Source organism: Rosa chinensis, chromosome 4, assembly GCF_002994745.2.
Source record: "Rosa chinensis cultivar Old Blush chromosome 4, RchiOBHm-V2, whole genome shotgun sequence".
NCBI classification, from domain to species: domain Eukaryota; kingdom Viridiplantae; phylum Streptophyta; class Magnoliopsida; order Rosales; family Rosaceae; genus Rosa; species Rosa chinensis.
Window position 1 is genome coordinate 40,567,104 of NC_037091.1, and position 20,472 is coordinate 40,587,575.

At 38.5% G+C, this 20,472-nt stretch overlaps 1 protein-coding gene across 1 annotated transcript; it reads right to left on the reverse strand.

Annotated features, from left to right (window-relative positions):
• Positions 1-4,506: 4,506 nt before the first annotated feature.
• LOC112199307 lies at positions 4,507-5,124 on the reverse strand. The gene is made up of 2 exons (XM_024340342.1): positions 5,058-5,124; positions 4,507-4,952 (listed from the first exon to the last, which is right to left on the reverse strand). The coding sequence occupies exons 1-2, from the start codon at positions 5,122-5,124 to the stop codon at positions 4,507-4,509; spliced, it is 513 nt and encodes a 170-aa protein (XP_024196110.1).
• Positions 5,125-20,472: the final 15,348 nt, after the last annotated feature.

Here is a 20,472-nt window from a genome sequence, read left to right on the forward strand (position 1 = left end):
ATGTCTCCATAACCTTTCTATGAAATAGCCATTCCATTCTATCATAGGCTTTGCTCAAATCCAATTTCAAAGCCACGACCCTCCTGCCCTTCTCTCTTATTGTGTAAAAAATGAGCAATCTCATTCGCGACAAGAATGTTGTCTGTTATCAGCACTTTAATAAGGTGAGATGATTTCTAGAAGTAAAACCTTGAGCCTGTTTGCAATAGCCTTTGAGAAAATTTTATAAATTACATTGCAAAGGGAAATAGTTCAAAGATCAGATATTCTCTAGAGGTTATCCACTTTCGGAATCAAGCAAATATGTGTAAAATTCAACTATTTAAATAACTTTCCAGTGTGTAAGAAATTTTGTACAGCTGCTATCACATCTTTCCCAACTATGTTCCAATAATGTTGAGAAAATAGTGGTGGCATTCCATCAGGCGCTTGAGACTTTGTAGGAGGATACATTTAGAACAGAGCACATTGAATTTCCTCTTTAGAATACTGCTGACAAAGTGTGTCATTCATGGCTGGTGTCACACAGGGTTAGATGGCCTCTAGGGAATGATTTATGGCTTCCATATCAATGGGAGATGCACTAAACATATCTGTAAATTTTTTAGTTTCCTGTTTGTTGCCTTACAATGGAAGAACCCAGTGTTTATGTCTCCCACTTTCAACCAACAAACCTTTGCTCTTTGCCTCCAAAATGACTCTTCTTGTGAGAGAAGGGCTTGAAGTTTATCCATCAACACTTTCTTCTCTTCTTGTATTAATACAGCAGTAGAAGAATCGTTTAATTCCACAAGCCTGGCAAGGACCCCAAGCATTTGTTGTTGACGGTACCTAAATTCATCTTTCTGCCATTTGTCTAGGGCAAGTCTAGTATGCTCAATTTTCTTGACTACCTAGAACATTGGAATACCAGTAAACTCTGTCTACCAACTCTCCTTAACCAAGGGATCACAGTCTATGTGTTGCAGCCAAAATGATTCAAATTTGAATCATTAGTGTTTTGGTCTCTTTAGTATTGGCACTGCACTGGCCTGAAGCAGGATTGGTATATGATCATAATCACTCGAAGGGAGGTGAGTGACCATAGCATAACCAAAAACATCAAACCATGAGGGAGTGCAAACTGCACGGTCCAATGTGAGATGTGTGTTTGCATTCCACCACGTAGCCCTAGACCCCTGAAATCCTAGGTCTAGTAAGTCGCAGTAGCAAAGAGCCTTTCTTAACCCCCTCATCTGTCTTTCTGCTCTAGAAGGTCCATCGATCTTTTCTTCATTATTAAGAATCTCATTAAAATCTCTGATCACAACCCAAGGAAGTGAGTCAAGATCTCCCAACTCCCTCAACAATTGCCATGATCTGTCATCGATCTGTAGTACATGCATAGCCATCATGGATCCCTGGGGCCATCGTGAATCTCCGCATCGATGTGATGCGCTGATCTGGTTCGAACCCACAAGTCCACCTCTGCATTCTAGAATAGCCCTAAGGCCCCACCCTGGCCATCACTAAAAACTTCTTTGGAGTTAGGAAACCCAGCGCTAAATGCAAGGAGTGAAAATCCTCCTCCTTGTTGATCTTAGTTTTTCATAAAAATATGATCTGAGGTTTGTTTTGGATGATCAAAATCCTTCAAGACCTTCTTGGTAGTGTTGTTGTAGATTTCCATCAAAAATGGTAAAGAGATCTCTCCTTCTAGAACCCTAGAACGCAAATCCTAGCAGAGTAATACTAGGTCAAATTAGATTATATTTGGTGGCACTGTATGTGTGAGATGTTAGAGAAAGTCCACCGTAGGCCCTTATGCCTAGGCACCACGTCAAACGGTGACCCAAGTCACCAAAATTCCACTGTTGTTCCTTCCATTGGACCTAGGGCAAGAGAGCAGTAGGTGAGCCAAGGCAAGAGCTCGGGCAGCATGGTGACTGAGCCCATGACCCAGGCCTCCACCATGGCCCAAACAGTAGAGACAAGGAGAGACGCACCTGGCAATGGGGGTGAGCCGCAGTCTCTTATCGTGTAGCGGATAGGCTGCTGCTCACGCATGGAAGCCCAGAAACTGTCGACTAGTGGCAAGTGGAGATGTGACGTGGCAATTAGCTGTTGGGTGCTATGCAATTTAAATGCAACGGTCCACAGATCTGGACCGTTGGTTCTAATTATATGAGGGATCTGTGCGGTGATGAAAAAAAAAATTATTAACGGTTACATTTACAACGGTAACAAAAAAAAGATAGACAAAATTTTCTATAAATACCTCACCTCCTATTTTACCTCTCACACACAAAAAAAAAAAAAAATCATCTTTCTTACTTCCTCAAAATTTTTTGTTCCTTCTCCTCATAGCTTAACTCTTCTTATCACAAATGGTACCTGAACTATACCTCAATCTTATCGATGGTACCTGAACTTCAGTTTTGATCACAACTAGTACCCGAACTTTTCGATTTCATTTTAAATGGTACCTAGAGCCACATCCTGTCAATATTCTGACTAAAAACGGCATGTGAGGCGATCATAGTGATGATTTTTTATGATTTCAAGGGTTGCGATCATATATAGTGATGATTTTTTGGTAATAGACTTGCCTTGAACTTGAATTTTTTTATTTATTTGGCTTTTTTGGCCGGAATAGTGATCGAAGGTGGCCTTAGGTACCATTTAAAATGAAGTCGAAAAGTTTGGGTACTGATTGTGATCAAAATTGAAGTTTAGGTACGATCGATAAAATAGAGGATAAGTTCATGTACCATTTGTGATAATAACCTAAAAAAATTTTTATTCCAATATGAGCTACAAGCCAATACGAGCGTACAACCCATAGCAGATCCAAGTATTGACGGGACACGTTGGCGGGCTATGGAAGACATTCAATTGTGCAAGTCTTGGAGGGCTGCTAGCCAAGATCCGGCAAAGGGTACGGAACGAAGAAAAGATGATCTATGGATAGAAGTACGCGAACACTATGCCGAACATTGGAATGGATATGTCCGATCATTGCAAGCTTTTCAAGGGAGGTGGAAAAGCTTGAAAGTCGAACTTTATGCTTGGCATTGTGTGTTAAGGCAAGCAAAAACTTGGTACAAGAGTGGTGCGAATATGATTGATGAGATATGAATTTGTAGTCTAACACGAATATTAATTTTTATGATTCTTTTAGTTTATATTAAAATTTCATTAGTTGATACATTTTACTTTAAATTAGTTTATGATATATTTTGTTGATAATTTACTTTAAATTATTAGTGTGTATATTAAAATTTAGTTGATAATCAGACTTCAAATTAGTAGTTCATAATCATACTTTATACTTAAAATTATTAGTTGATACATTATACTTACCTTATACTTAAAGTTAGTAGGTGATGTAGATGGATTTAATTGATTTATATATATATATATATATATTTTTTTTTTTTAAATTAACATAGCAACGTCAAGCACAAGATTTGTGGAGAGTTTCGATGACCAAATCGAAAGGAAGGCCAAAAGGAGGTGATTTCATTAGTTTAGAATGTTATGAGATTGTTAAGGGCTTTCAACAATTTAGTGACATTCCAAGCCATACCTCTTCGACTGTAGAAACCTCAATGGGAGGAACTGAACGGATGCACACACAACAATCCATTCCTGATTCTCATGTCAACTTGGACATAGATACAAATGAGGTAAATGTCGATGTAACTCCCAATCCTTCGGTGAGGCCTCAAGGAAAGAAGGCTGCCAAAGAAGCTATCCGGAAAGGAAAGAAGGCATCTAATGATTGCAGTCATCTGACATCCGTTGTGGAGACTATAGCAATCAACCAAACATCAATGTTGTCGGCCAAGGAGAAACGTGATGAGGAATATGCTCGATATCTCCATGACCAACAACAACGAGATTATATACGCTTGCAAATAGATATGCAAAACGAGGCATTCAAAATTCAACAGAGGGAATTCAAAATTCAAGAGAGGGAAGAGCGAATTATGGAGATAGACACAAGTAAAATGACGCCAACCAAAAAGAAATATTGGCAAAGAAAACAAAAAAAAATAGCAGAGAAAGAAGATGAAGATGCAACCCGTGGATCTAACTTCCCACAACCACCATTTACCCGTAGAGTCCCTTCCCCACCTTTCTCTTCGGGTGAATCCACCAACCCCAACCATATGGATGACCCGTCAAACACAAATTGGATTCCTAATGAAGATGAGGATTAGGAAAATTATAGAGTTATATAATTTAAATAGTTGTACTGTTATGATTCCAATGCTTGGTTTTTCACTTATGTAATATTAGATTGATGAAATGAAATTTTATTTGAATATGTGGGTATATCGGAAGGAAGTCCTCAAGCAAGAATACCCTTACAAATGAAAAGCGCACATACATAATTAAAAACATAAAAGCTAAATGAAAACCACACATACATAATTAAAAACATAAAAACTAAATGAAAACACACACAAACATAATTAAAAACACATAACTAGACAGTAGCCAATTATTCAAATAGCAGATCTAGATACGTATGTTGCCTTGAACTTCCCAAAAGTGTTGAATGAGATCTTCCTGAAGGTTAGAGTGAGTGTCATCAGATCTAATTTCTTGGTATCGGTCCACGAATCCGTTCAAATTATGATCATCTCTACCAATAGGATCAAAGTCTCTACTAGTAGGTCCATCCCATACCTCAGCAATCCTGGGCCTCATATTGTTATCCTCTTCATCATTGGACTCCAACTCATCATCGTTGTCTTCAGATCGTTCATCCTCGACAATCATGTTGTGTAATATAATACAAGTCAACATGGTGTATCGAATGTCCTCTTTATCCCACCCATGAGCAGCTACTCTAACAATACCAAAGCGTGACTGTAATATACCAAAACATCTTTCCACATCCTTCCTATACCCCTCTTGAGCCTTTGTAAACTCGATTTCCTTGGGGCGTCGAGGATTTCGAACTGTTTTCAAGAAAGTCGCTCATCGAGGATAAATACCATCAGCGAGATAGTAGCCTAAATTGTGAATTCTATTATTCACTTGGAATTGGATATGAGGTGCTCTACCGGTGGTAAGCTCGTCAAACAACAGGGACTTTGTCAAGACGTTGAGGTCGTTGCATGCCCCGGGCATTCCAAAAAATGCGTGCCAAATCCAGGTGTCGTAAGATGCAACTGTTTCTAGGATGATGGTGGGGACATGTTTCCTACCACTATATTCTCTAGCCCAACCTGTCGGACAATTCTTCCATTGCTAATGCATACAATCGATGCTCCCAATCATTCCTGGAAAACCTCTCCTCTCAACTTTGGCAAGAAGTCGTTTGAGATCGACAGCAGTAGGAGCGCGGAGGTATTCTACTGAGTAAAGATCAACAATTCCTCGTGTAAATCACTGAAGGGCTGCGATGGCGGTGGATTTTGTCATTCGATAATACTCAGTACATTAATCTGCCCCAGCATCGTAAGTAAGTATTCACAAGGAAGTTGTCATCTTCTGCTTCGGAAGTAGTTCGACTTTCTTGCTAGAATCTAACTTTTGAACAAAGTAACGATCATACTAGCAAAGGTTAGTAGATATACGCTTAAAGAGATTGAGACTCATCTTGTAACGTGTTTAGAACTCTCAATCTTTGACCACTGGCCGGTCGACAAAGTAGTCGGCCATCAAATTTTTGCCCCTTTCTTCTCTAAGTCTCTCCTCATTTGGTGCACGACCGAGATGAGAACTGAGCCCTCAGCGTTGGTTTCCAGATTCTTCTGCAACTGCTGCGATGACAATGGCATTGGTGGCCATCATCTCTTCATCATCTTCATCCTGAGACTGTCGAATTTGATCCCACAACATATTCATTGAAACAAGGGAAATTGAGGAAATATGTAATGCTAGAGATATGAAAAAGGTGAAGGTTTGTTAAGCTCGGATGGTGTGTGTATGTTGTGTAAAGATCATGTCTATTTATTGAAATTTTTCATACAAATAAAAGTGTCGGTGGGTTTTGTTGGAAATTTTGATTGTGTATTTCAAAATACTTTGTGTAACTCCCAATACTTTGAAAAACTATTTACTATACATTTATGCTAAAACGTTACTACTTCATTATGTGCATAATATTATGGCATATTAAGGTTACGGGAGTTACAATATTCCAATAATTATCTTATTAAATTTGCATAATATCTCTAAGCCTTTTCATCTACTATATATACGTATCACTTCTTGGTCTTATAAACAATGAAATTCATTATCTTCTATAGTCCTCTCCATAGCCATTTCTCTAGTGAGTTCATACATATTCTAGAGTGTTCCTTGTTCTTACTCTTCCATAATGCCAAAGAAAAAAATCAAGCATTTTTAGGATCCAAGTTTGCGAGTGTACGCTTACAAGGATTAACGGTTGTTGTACCCTGGAGGGTAGGGCGCCACAAACCTGCTACACCGAGACATTATCTCCTAGGGGCAAAATCTACTCTTAAGGGTAGTGTTTACACGCCTCAACCACAAACTCTTTTTGAATGATCTGTCCTCCTGAAGCTTACAAATCTAATAGATAAGTGTTATGATTCTTGGTATTTTAGTCTATTATCACAATGAAATGATAATTGTTATTTGTTATTAATATATTGTATTTATGTGATTTTGTAGGAGATGAAATCCGGTGACGAAAATAGCATCTATCGACCAAATTTTCCAACGATCTTAAGAGTAGAATATGTTGGTGGATATTTCCTTGTGGAATGCTTAAGATATGAAGATAAGTCTTTTATTCTTTGAATGAACATAACTCTATCTATCTTGTTAAACATATTACTTTTCAGCTATGAGAATTGAAAAGAACATTTTCCTTTGAGAATGAAGGATCACTATTATCTTAATTATATTTATGAATTAGTTGTTCCTTTTAAAATAGGAACCGTTTGATTTGGAATTATATGTGATTAGTTGGCTTTCTATTGATTGCAAAGTACTGATTGCACTTTAATCATTCATTAAGTTTCGGTTATATTTTATTTGTTTATGGCTTATGATTGTTTAAGTTTCTGCCTATATTTAAATTACTCAATTGCATTCATTTTTTTTATTGGCGTTAGGTTATAACTTGAAAAAGTAAATAATTCTACATTTGATTGTTGATCCCATAATGTGCATTTTTCGGTTAGTAATGCTGTAACGTCCCGCATCTCAATTACCCGTTTACTAGTCATTGGGACGGTAAACGACTTTTATTTTCACTTTTACTATCGTTTCAATACGTTTAGTGGCCCTAAAAGTTGACTTTTCGTTCGGGTCAAAATTTGAGGAAAGGTTCTTCATGAAAGTTGTAGGGGACGTTAAACCGAGCGCGTGCATATGTGGTGCGTAAAAATCGGACTTAGTATACGAGAGTTGTGGCCAAAAATGTGAAGTTACTGTTCATAGAAATTTTTGATTAAAATAGAAAGTTACCTAGGGTAGGTTTCCATTTCCGGAAACCCACCCTTCCTCTTTCTCTCTCCTCTCCCCCGACCTCTCTCTTCTCAGTTCGGCCGTTTTCTTCTCTTCCTCTGATTTGCCGCTTTCCGGCCACCAACCGGCGTGCCACCGGTCACCAGAGGAGCGCCTCCTCCCTCCAAGCACCCCAGCAACCTGGGTTTGGGACGATTTGGCCGGAAAACTCAGATTGAAGCAAAAACTTCCTCCGGCTGCAGTTTGAAGCTTTTGCCGATTTCCGGCGATTCCGGCCACCTCCGGTCCCCATTTCGCCGTCGAAGGTTCGGTTTTCATCACTGATCATTTCCCCTATGGCCTTGTAACATGATTTGAAGTATAGAGGCCGGATCGAAGTTAGGGTTCTTGATTTTTCTGGGTTTTTGTTCATTGATCGATTTCGACTGTTTTTAGTTGTTATTTGGAAATGTTGTAGTTATGAAGTTGAATCAGTGTGTTGTGTAGATGGTGTACCTAAAATTTGGTGGCCGGAGGTGGAGGTTGGCACCGGCGCGTGGAACTCACGCTCCGCCACTGTAGGTGGCGCGTGAGTTGTTGTCTTGGCCGGAATTTTGACATGTTATTATAATTGATCGATTATTACGTCTAGTTTAATAATCGTAGCTTGGAAATGGATTTGGAGGTGAATTGATTATGAATATTGGTGTTTGTTCAAAAAAATGGTGAAATTGTTAACCGAATTACGAGGAATCCATGCATCGGATTTCCTCGGTTTGGCCTTTGAGCCATACATTAAAGGAATAATATTATTGAAGAAGATTGGGAGAAATTGGGCAATTAAAGATGATGTTAGGGTTTGGTTTTAATTATCCCAATTTAGTTTTCCATCCGGTAATTAAAGTTACGAACGTTATATTTGTGTACAGGACGTGATACCGACCTATCGCTCGACGAGGACCCTTACGCTTGGATACCACGTTAGCCGTATATCGTGAGTGGACTTTTATTTTTCAAAGAATGATGCATGCATTTATTTAAATAGTTCCGAAGTTATAAATTATTTATCAATTTACTTTCTTGAGCACACGATTATTTTCGGAAACGGTTTTGGTTAATTGATTTACTTGGAGATTTTATGGCGTGCGGGGTCACGCCATTGGATTACGCTTATCTTTTCTTATTTATTTATTTCCGATATGATTTCCGGATTTATACTACTTATATTATATTTATATTCGGCAATTGAGATTTTTATGAAATTCTATGAAGTTAATCTTTATACTTATTTATATCCTATTTATATTGAAGATGAGGTTATCTTGGCGTGTGGGACACGTCGTTGGAAATTTATTTACGAGAGTTGGGGAAGTTTTATGGATTTACTTGGCTTTCGGATTTTCTTTGCCATACTTTGGGTGACTTATCATTGCTAGCATTGATTTCCGCCTTTGTGGCGCGGTGATGGGATCACCGTAGCCCTCCGCCTTTGTGGCGCAGGTTACTGTCTATGTGATAGTAATTCTGTAGCCCGGTATCCTATCGCTACACTTAGTGGTGTAAGGGTATATTACGGGAGTTATGGGAGTTTCTTTAGCCTGGGAGGCTATCACCCAAGCCTGGGAGGCTCACTTGTATGGCTATCGCCTTCCCCTACTCACTTTATTACTTAAGCTAGCGGGGCTAGCTCGATTTTTGTTTAACCAGCGGGGCTGGTCTTGTTTTCCTTGAGTATCAGAGTTCCAACTTTTCCTTCTTAATCATATGTGACTAGCGGGGCTAGTCGGTTTTCATGAGTGGAACTCCTCTTGTTTATTTGTCATTAATCATTGCATGCATCGGAAGTTTTTAGAGAAATAAATGTGGGAAAGTATAAAATCCCTTTTATTTGAAATTGTTTATTTTTGTCCACTCACGCTAACGTTTTTCTTGTACTTTCCCCTGGGCCCTTCGGTTTCAAATGCCCAGCTCGCAGTGTAGCTGTTCGGCTTTAGGAGTTGAGGCATAGCACCACCGCTGTCATCTATCCCTCGTAGGTTACTTGCTAACCTACTTTGTGTATCGTTATTTCTTTTGGTTCTAGATTGCTCTGATAACCTTGAGTATTTTGTACTAATATTGTAACCTATGACTTGGTTGTAATTTGAGTTATTGGATAATTTGTTATTCTAAATTGTGGAATTGTGCGGTTTTGGGAGCAGGGTGGCTCCAGGAGTTTTGGGAAGGTTGTTTAGAAGTGAAATTGAAATTCTACAGGTTTTGGGTTACCCATTTTTAAGGGAGGTTATGCCGACATTTTTGGTAAACCTTCTTTGAAGGTGGGTCCCGCAGGGCCACTTCGGGTTCCAGGGTGGAATCCGGGGCGGGTCCTGTCAGTTGGTATCAGAGCATTAGGTTGTTAGGTTCTGTAGACTTCTTTATCTCCTACTACCTTATATGCTTAGTGGCACCTAGTACCTCCCGAGTGATGGCCCGACCGCGGCGGATCCCCATCGTATACTCTTCGGTGCTAGTGTGTTCATTATGCGTGTAAAGTAGATAGGTTAATGTCCTAATCCTTGAGCCTTGTTTTCCTTCTCTTCTTCAGGTGCTATGCCTCCTAGACGCCGAAGACGGGAGGAAATCCCTCCTGTTGATGATGGGGGAGATACACCGCAGAATCTTGCGGATGCGTTTGGACAGTTCTTTCAGCAGTTTGCTGCCGTACTCCCCGGTTCACGCACTGATTATACTATGGAGCGTGCTAGGAGAAATGGGGCTCAGACTTTTGCTTCCGCCACATCACCTGTAGAGGCTCAGCGGTGGCTTGATAGGATGGAGAGAGTTTTCTCCCAGATGGAGCTCCCAGAGGACAGGAAGGTTAATTTGGCGGTGCAGTTCCTGGAGGATACCGCCTGGCATTGGTGGACTGGTGTTGTCAATGACCCTACAAATGCTGGTCCGATGACATGGGATATGTTCAAGGCCCATTTCTACGGACGGTACTTTAGTGATGCCCACCTTAATCGGATGCAAGACCAGTTCTTGAGCTTGGTGAAGAGGGACGAGCAATCAGTGTTGGAGTTTGAGCAGGAGTTTCTCTCCTTGGCCCATCATGTGCCGGATTTGGTTCGTACTGAGCAAAGTAAGATCCGTAGATTTGTCTTGGGACTTGGAGGAAAGTTTAAGGATAAGATGTTAGGTACACCGTACCGAAGTTTTGCTGAGGCAGTATCTTATGCCATGGATATTGAGTCGGACTCACCTGCCGGATTTCACCCTAGGGATTCTGGCGGCCCTAGCCAGGGTCCGTCTAAGAGGGTTGCTTCCGCTTCTGGATCAGGATCTTCTGGGGGTAGTAGACGTGTCAGTTCGGACTCGACCACCCTACCGGATTTTGGAGGACTTAATACGGGAGGTGGACAGTCTGAGTGGCAGTTCAGTGACAACACAGGTCAGTACGGTGGTACCTCAGAGGGATTCCATACTTGGAGGGATCGTTCCCAGCGTCAAACGAGAGATGTGGCGTGCTATCAGTGCGGACAGCAGGGTCATTATAGAAGGGATTGCCCTACATTGACTCAGGACGCTACTCCAAACGTTGGTCAAGGTTCTAGTCATGCATCAGGAGGGTTATCTAGCGGCACTCACACTAATTCAACCAGGGGCGACACTTCCACTAGTTCTGCCAGGGGCGACACTCAACGGAGTAGTGGTCGTCGTGGACGTCCAGCGAGACAAACGAGACTTCATGCCATGGTTCAGCGAGAGGATCACGTTCCTCTAGATACTACCGACGGTACGATATTCCTAATCTTGAGTTATTTATTTCTCTTATATTGTTTCACCGGGGGATGGTATTCAAGAGAGTTGGTGTAGTTAAGCCTTTAGTCGTTCGTGTAAATTTCGAGGACGAAATTTTTATAAGGAGGGGAGATTGTAACGTCCCGTATCTCAATTACCCGTTTACTAGTCATTGGGACGGTAAACGACTTTTATTTTCACTTTTACTATCGTTTCAATACGTTTAGTGGCCCTAAAAGTTGACTTTTCGTTCGGGTCAAAATTTGAGGAAAGGTTCTTCATGAAAGTTGTAGGGGACGTTAAACCGAGCGCGTGCATATGTGGTGCGTAAAAATCGGACTTAGTATACGAGAGTTGTGGCCAAAAATGTGAAGTTACTGTTCATAGTAATTTTTGATTAAAATAGAAAGTTACCTAGGGTAGGTTTCCATTTCCGGAAACCCACCCTTCCTCTTTCTCTCTCCTCTCCCCCGACCTCTCTCTTCTCAGTTCGGCCGTTTTCTTCTCTTCCTCTGATTTGCCGCTTTCCGGCCACCAACCGGCGTGCCACCGGTCACTAGAGGAGCGCCTCCTCCCTCCAAGCACCCCAGCAACCTGGGTTTGGGACGATTTGGCCGGAAAACTCAGATTGAAGCAAAAACTTCCTCCGGCTGCAGTTTGAAGCTTTTGCCGATTTCCGGCGATTCCGGCCACCTCCGGTCCCCATTTCGCCGTCGAAGGTTCGGTTTTCATCACTGATCATTTCCCCTATGGCCTTGTAACATGATTTGAAGTATAGAGGCCGGATCGAAGTTAGGGTTCTTGATTTTTCTGGGTTTTTGTTCATTGATCGATTTCGACTGTTTTTAGTTGTTATTTGGAAATGTTGTAGTTATGAAGTTGAATCAGTGTGTTGTGTAGATGGTGTACCTAAAATTTGGTGGCCGGAGGTGGAGGTTGGCACCGGCGCGTGGAACTCACGCTCCGCCACTGTAGGTGGCGCGTGAGTTGTTGTCTTGGCCGGAATTTTGACATGTTATTATAATTGATCGATTATTACGTCTAGTTTAATAATCGTAGCTTGGAAATGGATTTGGAGGTGAATTGATTATGAATATTGGTGTTTGTTCAAAAAAATGGTGAAATTGTTAACCGAATTACGAGGAATCCATGCATCGGATTTCCTCGGTTTGGCCTTTGAGCCATACATTAAAGGAATAATATTATTGAAGAAGATTGGGAGAAATTGGGCAATTAAAGATGATGTTAGGGTTTGGTTTTAATTATCCCAATTTAGTTTTCCATCCGGTAATTAAAGTTACGAACGTTATATTTGTGTACAGGACGTGATACCGACCTATCGCTCGACGAGGACCCTTACGCTTGGATACCACGTTAGCCGTATATCGTGAGTGGACTTTTATTTTTCAAAGAATGATGCATGCATTTATTTAAATAGTTCCGAAGTTATAAATTATTTATCAATTTACTTTCTTGAGCACACGATTATTTTCGGAAACGGTTTTGGTTAATTGATTTACTTGGAGATTTTATGGCGTGCGGGGTCACGCCATTGGATTACGCTTATCTTTTCTTATTTATTTATTTCCGATATGATTTCCGGATTTATACTACTTATATTATATTTATATTCGGCAATTGAGATTTTTATGAAATTCTATGAAGTTAATCTTTATACTTATTTATATCCTATTTATATTGAAGATGAGGTTATCTTGGCGTGTGGGACACGTCGTTGGAAATTTATTTACGAGAGTTGGGGAAGTTTTATGGATTTACTTGGCTTTCGGATTTTCTTTGCCATACTTTGGGTGACTTATCATTGCTAGCATTGATTTCCGCCTTTGTGGCGCGGTGATGGGATCACCGTAGCCCTCCGCCTTTGTGGCGCAGGTTACTGTCTATGTGATAGTAATTCTGTAGCCCGGTATCCTATCGCTACACTTAGTGGTGTAAGGGTATATTACGGGAGTTATGGGAGTTTCTTTAGCCTGGGAGGCTATCACCCAAGCCTGGGAGGCTCACTTGTATGGCTATCGCCTTCCCCTACTCACTTTATTACTTAAGCTAGCGGGGCTAGCTCGATTTTTGTTTAACCAGCGGGGCTGGTCTTGTTTTCCTTGAGTATCAGAGTTCCAACTTTTCCTTCTTAATCATATGTGACTAGCGGGGCTAGTCGGTTTTCATGAGTGGAACTCCTCTTGTTTATTTGTCATTAATCATTGCATGCATCGGAAGTTTTTAGAGAAATAAATGTGGGAAAGTATAAAATCCCTTTTATTTGAAATTGTTTATTTTTGTCCACTCACGCTAACGTTTTTCTTGTACTTTCCCCTGGGCCCTTCGGTTTCAAATGCCCAGCTCGCAGTGTAGCTGTTCGGCTTTAGGAGTTGAGGCATAGCACCACCGCTGTCATCTATCCCTCGTAGGTTACTTGCTAACCTACTTTGTGTATCGTTATTTCTTTTGGTTCTAGATTGCTCTGATAACCTTGAGTATTTTGTACTAATATTGTAACCTATGACTTGGTTGTAATTTGAGTTATTGGATAATTTGTTATTCTAAATTGTGGAATTGTGCGGTTTTGGGAGCAGGGTGGCTCCAGGAGTTTTGGGAAGGTTGTTTAGAAGTGAAATTGAAATTCTACAGGTTTTGGGTTACCCATTTTTAAGGGAGGTTATGCCGACATTTTTGGTAAACCTTCTTTGAAGGTGGGTCCCGCAGGGCCACTTCGGGTTCCAGGGTGGAATCCGGGGCGGGTCCTGTCAAATGCATGGTGTAATGATGATTTAAGTTGTGTGCTACTATTAATTTTAGTTTAATTTGCATTCACTTCATTGTTCAATGCATTATGTTGTAACTTAAAAACTAACCGTTTTGCACATTTACTTTTTTCTATATCAATAGCTTTATATAATATCGTTTTACTATTTTCGTACCATTTATTATGCATCATTGCTATTAATCTTATGGTTTAGCAAGCGATTTTAATTCTCTGTTATATGATTTGAACAATAATTATTTTCTATGCATTAAAATATAACTCAAAAAGTTGTTCCTTTGTTGTTGCCTTCGGAATACGTCCCTCCAAAAGTATCTTTTCTTCTTGAAAAAAAAAAATTTGAAAAGTTGCCTTCGGATTATTGTTTCTTCGGAAATAATAAAGTTGTTGCCTCTCAATATAATGTTTCCAGTGCCTCTTGATTAAGATGATGCCCCGGTTGCCTAAAAAATAAATGTGTTATCATGAATAATGCATTGAGAAATTATTTTGTCAATTTTACATTGATGGTTGCCTACGGCAATTTGATGCCTCAGAATATTAATGTCCCTACGGTTGATGTCCTCTAAAAGAAAAGAAAAAAGTTGCCTCAAAGTTTGGTTACAAGTAATAAGAGTTGCCTCATTTACATCTTAAATTATGAATCGGACCCTATCCTATGGATTAGATATAACGGTTGCCTCGATACTTTAATGTTAATGATCATGGTTGCCTTGAGAATTTGGTTACTAACAAAATAGTTGCCTGATTATACATTAATTATCAGTGCTTCTGGATATAATGCAGAGACAACAAGTCTCTAAACATGGTTGCCTAGCCATGAAGGCGTACGTCAATATTATTACCACAATTATATATTGCTGCTTACTACGGTATTTGCTCAGATGATTAGCTCAGTATGTTGCCTTAAAGGTTTTGGGTTGCCTTTTGAATTTTTGTTGCCTTTAGGTCAATGTTGCCTCAAAACAAATAAATATATGCACTTTTCATTTGTTGATACCTCGATATTGTCTGTTACGTTGATGCCCTGAAAAACTATCTCATTGATTGCTGTCTTCGGTTTACGCTTTGAGAAAATGGACATTCGATGTACCTCCATGATCAAAGAGACATTTGATGGCTACAAGTGTGGGGGTGACTAAAGTATCTGAAGTCACAAAATCAGTAAATAATGTTGCCTATTAAATTCCCAAGTCCTTGACATGCGAAGATTCATTGCCTAAATATATATGGCTTGATATAATCTTGCCTATATAAGCCTGAGGTCAACTCAGACAAACTCAAAAAATGTGAGGGTCAAGGAAAGACAAGAAAAAATGGGCTCTTATATCTAAGTGAGATTGGATAACTAAAAATCCAATGAAGATTACTTATTGTTGAGATTATTCAACAAGCGGTGTAGGCCAGAGTTAATTTTGGCCAATACTCTGACAAAACCACTAGGCTAAAGGCCGAAGCTGGTAGTTAATACATCGAGGGGGATGAGATTATGCCTATAACAAAGGTCAAGAGTGATGGTAACCCAACCTATGTGAATGGCGATCCCAGGAAGTAGGTTCATATAGGTAATAACAAGTCACTTGTTGATCAGTGACACACTATCAAATTAAACTTTGAGTCCATCCCTATGATGCATAGATAGTACTTTAACTGGAACGTATAAGGATGAACTTTGTTCTTAATAAGTACCATAGCCCTTAAACATGGGTGGTGTGTTTGATTCCAGTACACACTTGATGGACTTACCTATATGAGTGTGGAAGTGGGGCCGCTTCCTATGAAACTTGGGCAAGTCTTCTAGAGCACTCATGAATATCCAGGTAAGAGCGCATGACCTATTTGTGCCCACCCGCAGAAAATGCTTGATTTCGAGAGTTCAATGTGGATGGTAGTTCTTTGATTCATATTAAGAAACTTTGGTTCATAGAAAATTTAATTTTCACCAATTTTCTATGAATCACAATTATTTATCCTATGGCTGATTCATAGTCCAAAAGACATCGGTTCAGAAGCATTGGATTCTCATTTTCCTTTGGCACTCTATAATTTCCTTGTTCAGTTAGCGGCTTCCATATTTTGAAATATGTGGGGGATTGTTGGAAATTTTGATTGTGTATTTCAAAATACTTTGTGTAACTCCCAATACTTTGAAAAACTATTTACTATACATTTATGCTAAAACGTTACTACTTCATTATGTTCATAATATTATGGCATATTAAGGTTACGGGAGTTACAATATTCCAATAATTATCTTATTAAATTTGCATAATATCTCTAAACATTTTCATCTACTATATATACGTATCACTTCTTGGTCTTATAAACAATAAAATTCATTATCTTCTATAGTCCTCTCCGTAGCCATTTCTCTAGTGAGTTCATACATATTCTAGAGTGTTCCTTATTCTTACTCTTCCATAATGCCAAAGAAAAAAATCAAGCATTTCTAGGATCCAAGTTTGCGAGTGTACGCTTACAAGGATTAACGGTTGTTGTACCCTAGAGGGTAGGGCGCCACAAACCTGCTACACCGAGACATTGTCTCCGAGGGGCAAAATCTACTCTTAAGGGTAGTGTTTACATGCCTCAACCACAAATTCTTTTTGAATGATCTGTCCTCCTGAAGCCTACAAATCCAATAGATAAGTGTTATGATTCTTGGTATTTTAGTCTATTATCACAATGAAATGATAATTGTTATTTGTTATTAATATATTGTATTTATGTGATTTTGTATGAGATGAAATCCGATGACGAAAATAGCATCCATTGACCAAATTTTCCAATAGGTTTTCACTCATTTCAAAAAAATTGTCGGTGGTGTACATGTGATAAAAGTGGCGGTGGAGTTTTCAAATTTTCACTCTCTTCAAAAACTTTGTCGGTTGTGTACATGTGATAAAAGTGTCGGTGGAGTTTTAAAATTTTTCACACTTTTCAAAAACCTTGTCGGTGGTGTACATGTGATAAAAGTGTCGGTGGAGTTAAAAAAAAAAAAAAAAAAAAAGAGTGTCGGTGGACATATAATTTGTCTACCCATAATATTTTATTTGGTTGCATTTCTAATGTTCATCAATACTATTTATTTACATCATACATTTCTCATTTACAAAAAATAATAATAATAATAATAAAATATTCAATGAACAGTAACTAACTAGTGATCCTGACCCAACTAGTGGAAGCAACAATCCAGTGATAGTGAATAGTTTCTTGTCCTGGTGACCTAGTGACCTGACGAGTGAACTTACTCTTGGTTGTTGGTTGTTGGAGTTGTTGGTTGCACTGTTGCAGTCTTTCTCACTCTAATGGCCTTAAGGAAAGTTATTAATGTGTTCCTGTCCTCCAAAGTGCATATAATATTGGTCAATATTATTCTCGTTCATATATTGGAAATTGGATGCCGTGAAACATATATTCATCTTTATTGCTTGGAGGATGCTATTTATTAGTGTAGAATACCTTCATTATTTTTCCTTTCAAAAAAATAAATGAGTCAGGTACTTCAACATCACAATAATCTGGGCTTGAGATTTAACCAAACTATTCTATAGAAAGTTTATTTCTATTTTCGCGACAACGCTGAACAAATAGAATCATACCCATCTATATATTTATATGTAGATTGGGTATCCTTGAATCCGAAATTTTCAACATTGTCTTAGATATTATAAACCATTGGCGAACTCGTTCCAGCATCAACAATATTATCCGCTTTTTCTTTAGATTGACGCTTCTCACATTGACGGAGTATTCACTTCATGTACCATTCCGTGTTTTCTAGTTATGTTTCAGATTGCGGGCTGTCAAATGAAATGTTAGTAATCTTAATTATGAAAGAATTGATTTATCATAGTGGAACAAAACATTTTGTTTTTTGTGTACAAATCATAAAAACCTCTGAAACTAGGCTATGACTTTATAGTACCTTTGAGGAGGATGCCAGACTCCATGCATCTTTTCCCTAAATCTCTCATTCCAATTGTAAGAAGAGCCTCGCACCGATCGAATCGAAAAATTGTCTCTTCCTTTTGCCATGATGGATACGCAAATCTGTCCGATAAGAGTAAAAATTTACAAGAATGGAAACAACTGCCATCACAATAAATAGTAAATGCATTACTAAATTAATATTTCTCCTGCAAAGAAAAGTTACTAGTTAGCATACAATACATTATATATATGTAAGACCACATTGTTATAAAATAGAGATAAACGAAAAAAGAAAAACTCTGATGCCATTGAAGGGATAAGACTTGCAGAAAACTTACTAGTATTATGAAATCAAAATTCTAATTTATAGCTGAACATGGACCTCTAAGAGAAAAAAAGACCAAGAAGGTAGGGACTGCCGATTTCAAGGTTAAAAGTAAAAATGAAGTTCAACTGGTTTTTAGAAATGCAGATCAATACAGATGAAAAAATAATTTTCAACAATTGTGAGATATGACAATAGAACACTTTCATGCCAATGACCATAGCCACCGCAAAAGAATGAGATATAACTTCACCCATATTGTGTGTGGTCTATTATATGTGGATCCGGCTCCTCTAAAGTGAGTTTTTGTAAAGTTATGTAAATTTCGTGTAATTTTAATCATTCATATCATCTAATGACTAGTAAACTACATCCTCACTTAACAAATGATTTTTTCTCCCAAACTGTCCTCGACGTGTCCTTAACTCCATCAGCAGAAGAAAAAAAAAATGCCATGAACTCAGAAGGAACTGGGAACGCAAACAAGGAATAAGAAATAACATGCTATACTCTCTGATCTCCTCTTCTCTCTTTCTCTGTTATCCTCCCCGTCATGATAATAGACTTTTCAGATTTCAATTGGTGTTACGATTTTAATTTCAACCACCTTTAAATCTTAGGGTTTGACATTAATTCTGTTTATTCTCCATGGAAGACTTCGATGTGGTCATTGCCCCTTTTCAGTCGCATATATGTGTGGGTTTAGCAGTTGCCACATGCTGTTTTCTACCCATTTCCTCTACTCCTTGATTTGCATCAATAGTTTCACCTCTTATATGATTGGTTTCTCTTGGCCTTGGTATAATTCTCAGTCTCTAGCTTTTGATTTAATCGCTGGTGGACTTTATACCAATTATGCTTTGTAAGTACTTGGACTACTCCCTTCAACACATGACTTTCCCAAGATCTCAAGGACAAAAGACATGCAAAGAACTAGGAGAGATACTCTCCTAATTGCTCGCAAAAACAAAGGAAATAAAGGAGGATTGCATGAAGAGAATTTCAAGGAAACTATCTCATTGATCTTGAGATAAAGGTCTATTTAATACATATCATATTTACATGATTCTAAATTGATATGCATTGATTTTAATTGATCTCAAAATCTCTTTATATATGGATAACCGATTACATGCTAAAAAGAGTTTTAAAACCCTTCCATGTCTATCTTATTCTGTGATTAAGATACGATTTGATTGAGGGGGAGTCCTGCTCCTATAAAAGGGTTTTCAAACAAATTCATCTGTGAGAGTTTTTGGTTTCTGCATAAAATTGGTTTTTGCTTGAACTTCTAGTTTGGTTGTTTATATCAGTCTTTGAAAACTCTCAGTGGTTGTTTCATGTGTTACTTTATCAATCACTTGCATAATTCATTCTCAAGATCAGTGAGAAGATTGAGTATGAGGACGATTGAATACAGATTCGTTAATAGTAGTTGATGTTGAAAAATTAGAAGTTAGAACAGTTGTAAAACAAGTTAGCATCTGTTGCTAAGTGAAAGTGTTTGTTATGAACAACACTACTTGTATTCTGTAAACTCTATTGATTCATATTGGATTGCCTTTTCGTGTTGGCTACGTTAAAAGCCACGCAGTGAAGTTTCCTCAGTGGAGAGGTTTACACTACGTTAGCAAATCTCAGTGTTATGAATCATATTTTCTTTGGATAAACTTAGATACGTAAAGTTTTCTCTAATATTGGTTCCATCTAGTATTTTCATGCTTAAAATGAAAGTATTATTTCATGATTTGATTCACTGATATAACAATGGAATATTTACCATTGAAGCCCAGAATATAGTCTTCAGAGAATAAGCGAGCAAAATTCACTCAAGCGAATCTGACGATTTGGACTAATCTTGCTCTATTAGGTTGATGTTACGGGCCTTACGACAGTTGGAAAGAATAGTGTTCAAGTGGTATTAAGCCCCCGTAACGGATAGTTTGGGAAGGGAAAATTATATAAGTTGTATTAAGTGATGTGGTTATTTTATTAGCCATTAAATCATATGAATGATGAGGATTAAACTAACTTTACATAACTTTAGAGAAACTCACTTTAGAGGAGCCATATCCATAATATGTGTGATTATCTTAAATCATAAGATAATAGCCAAAAGCAAAGGGAAATATCGCCCTTGCGTGTATATTAGGTCAATGTGAAAGTAATATATATATATATATATATATATATATATATATATATATATGCCAGTGCTCAGTAATTGAGC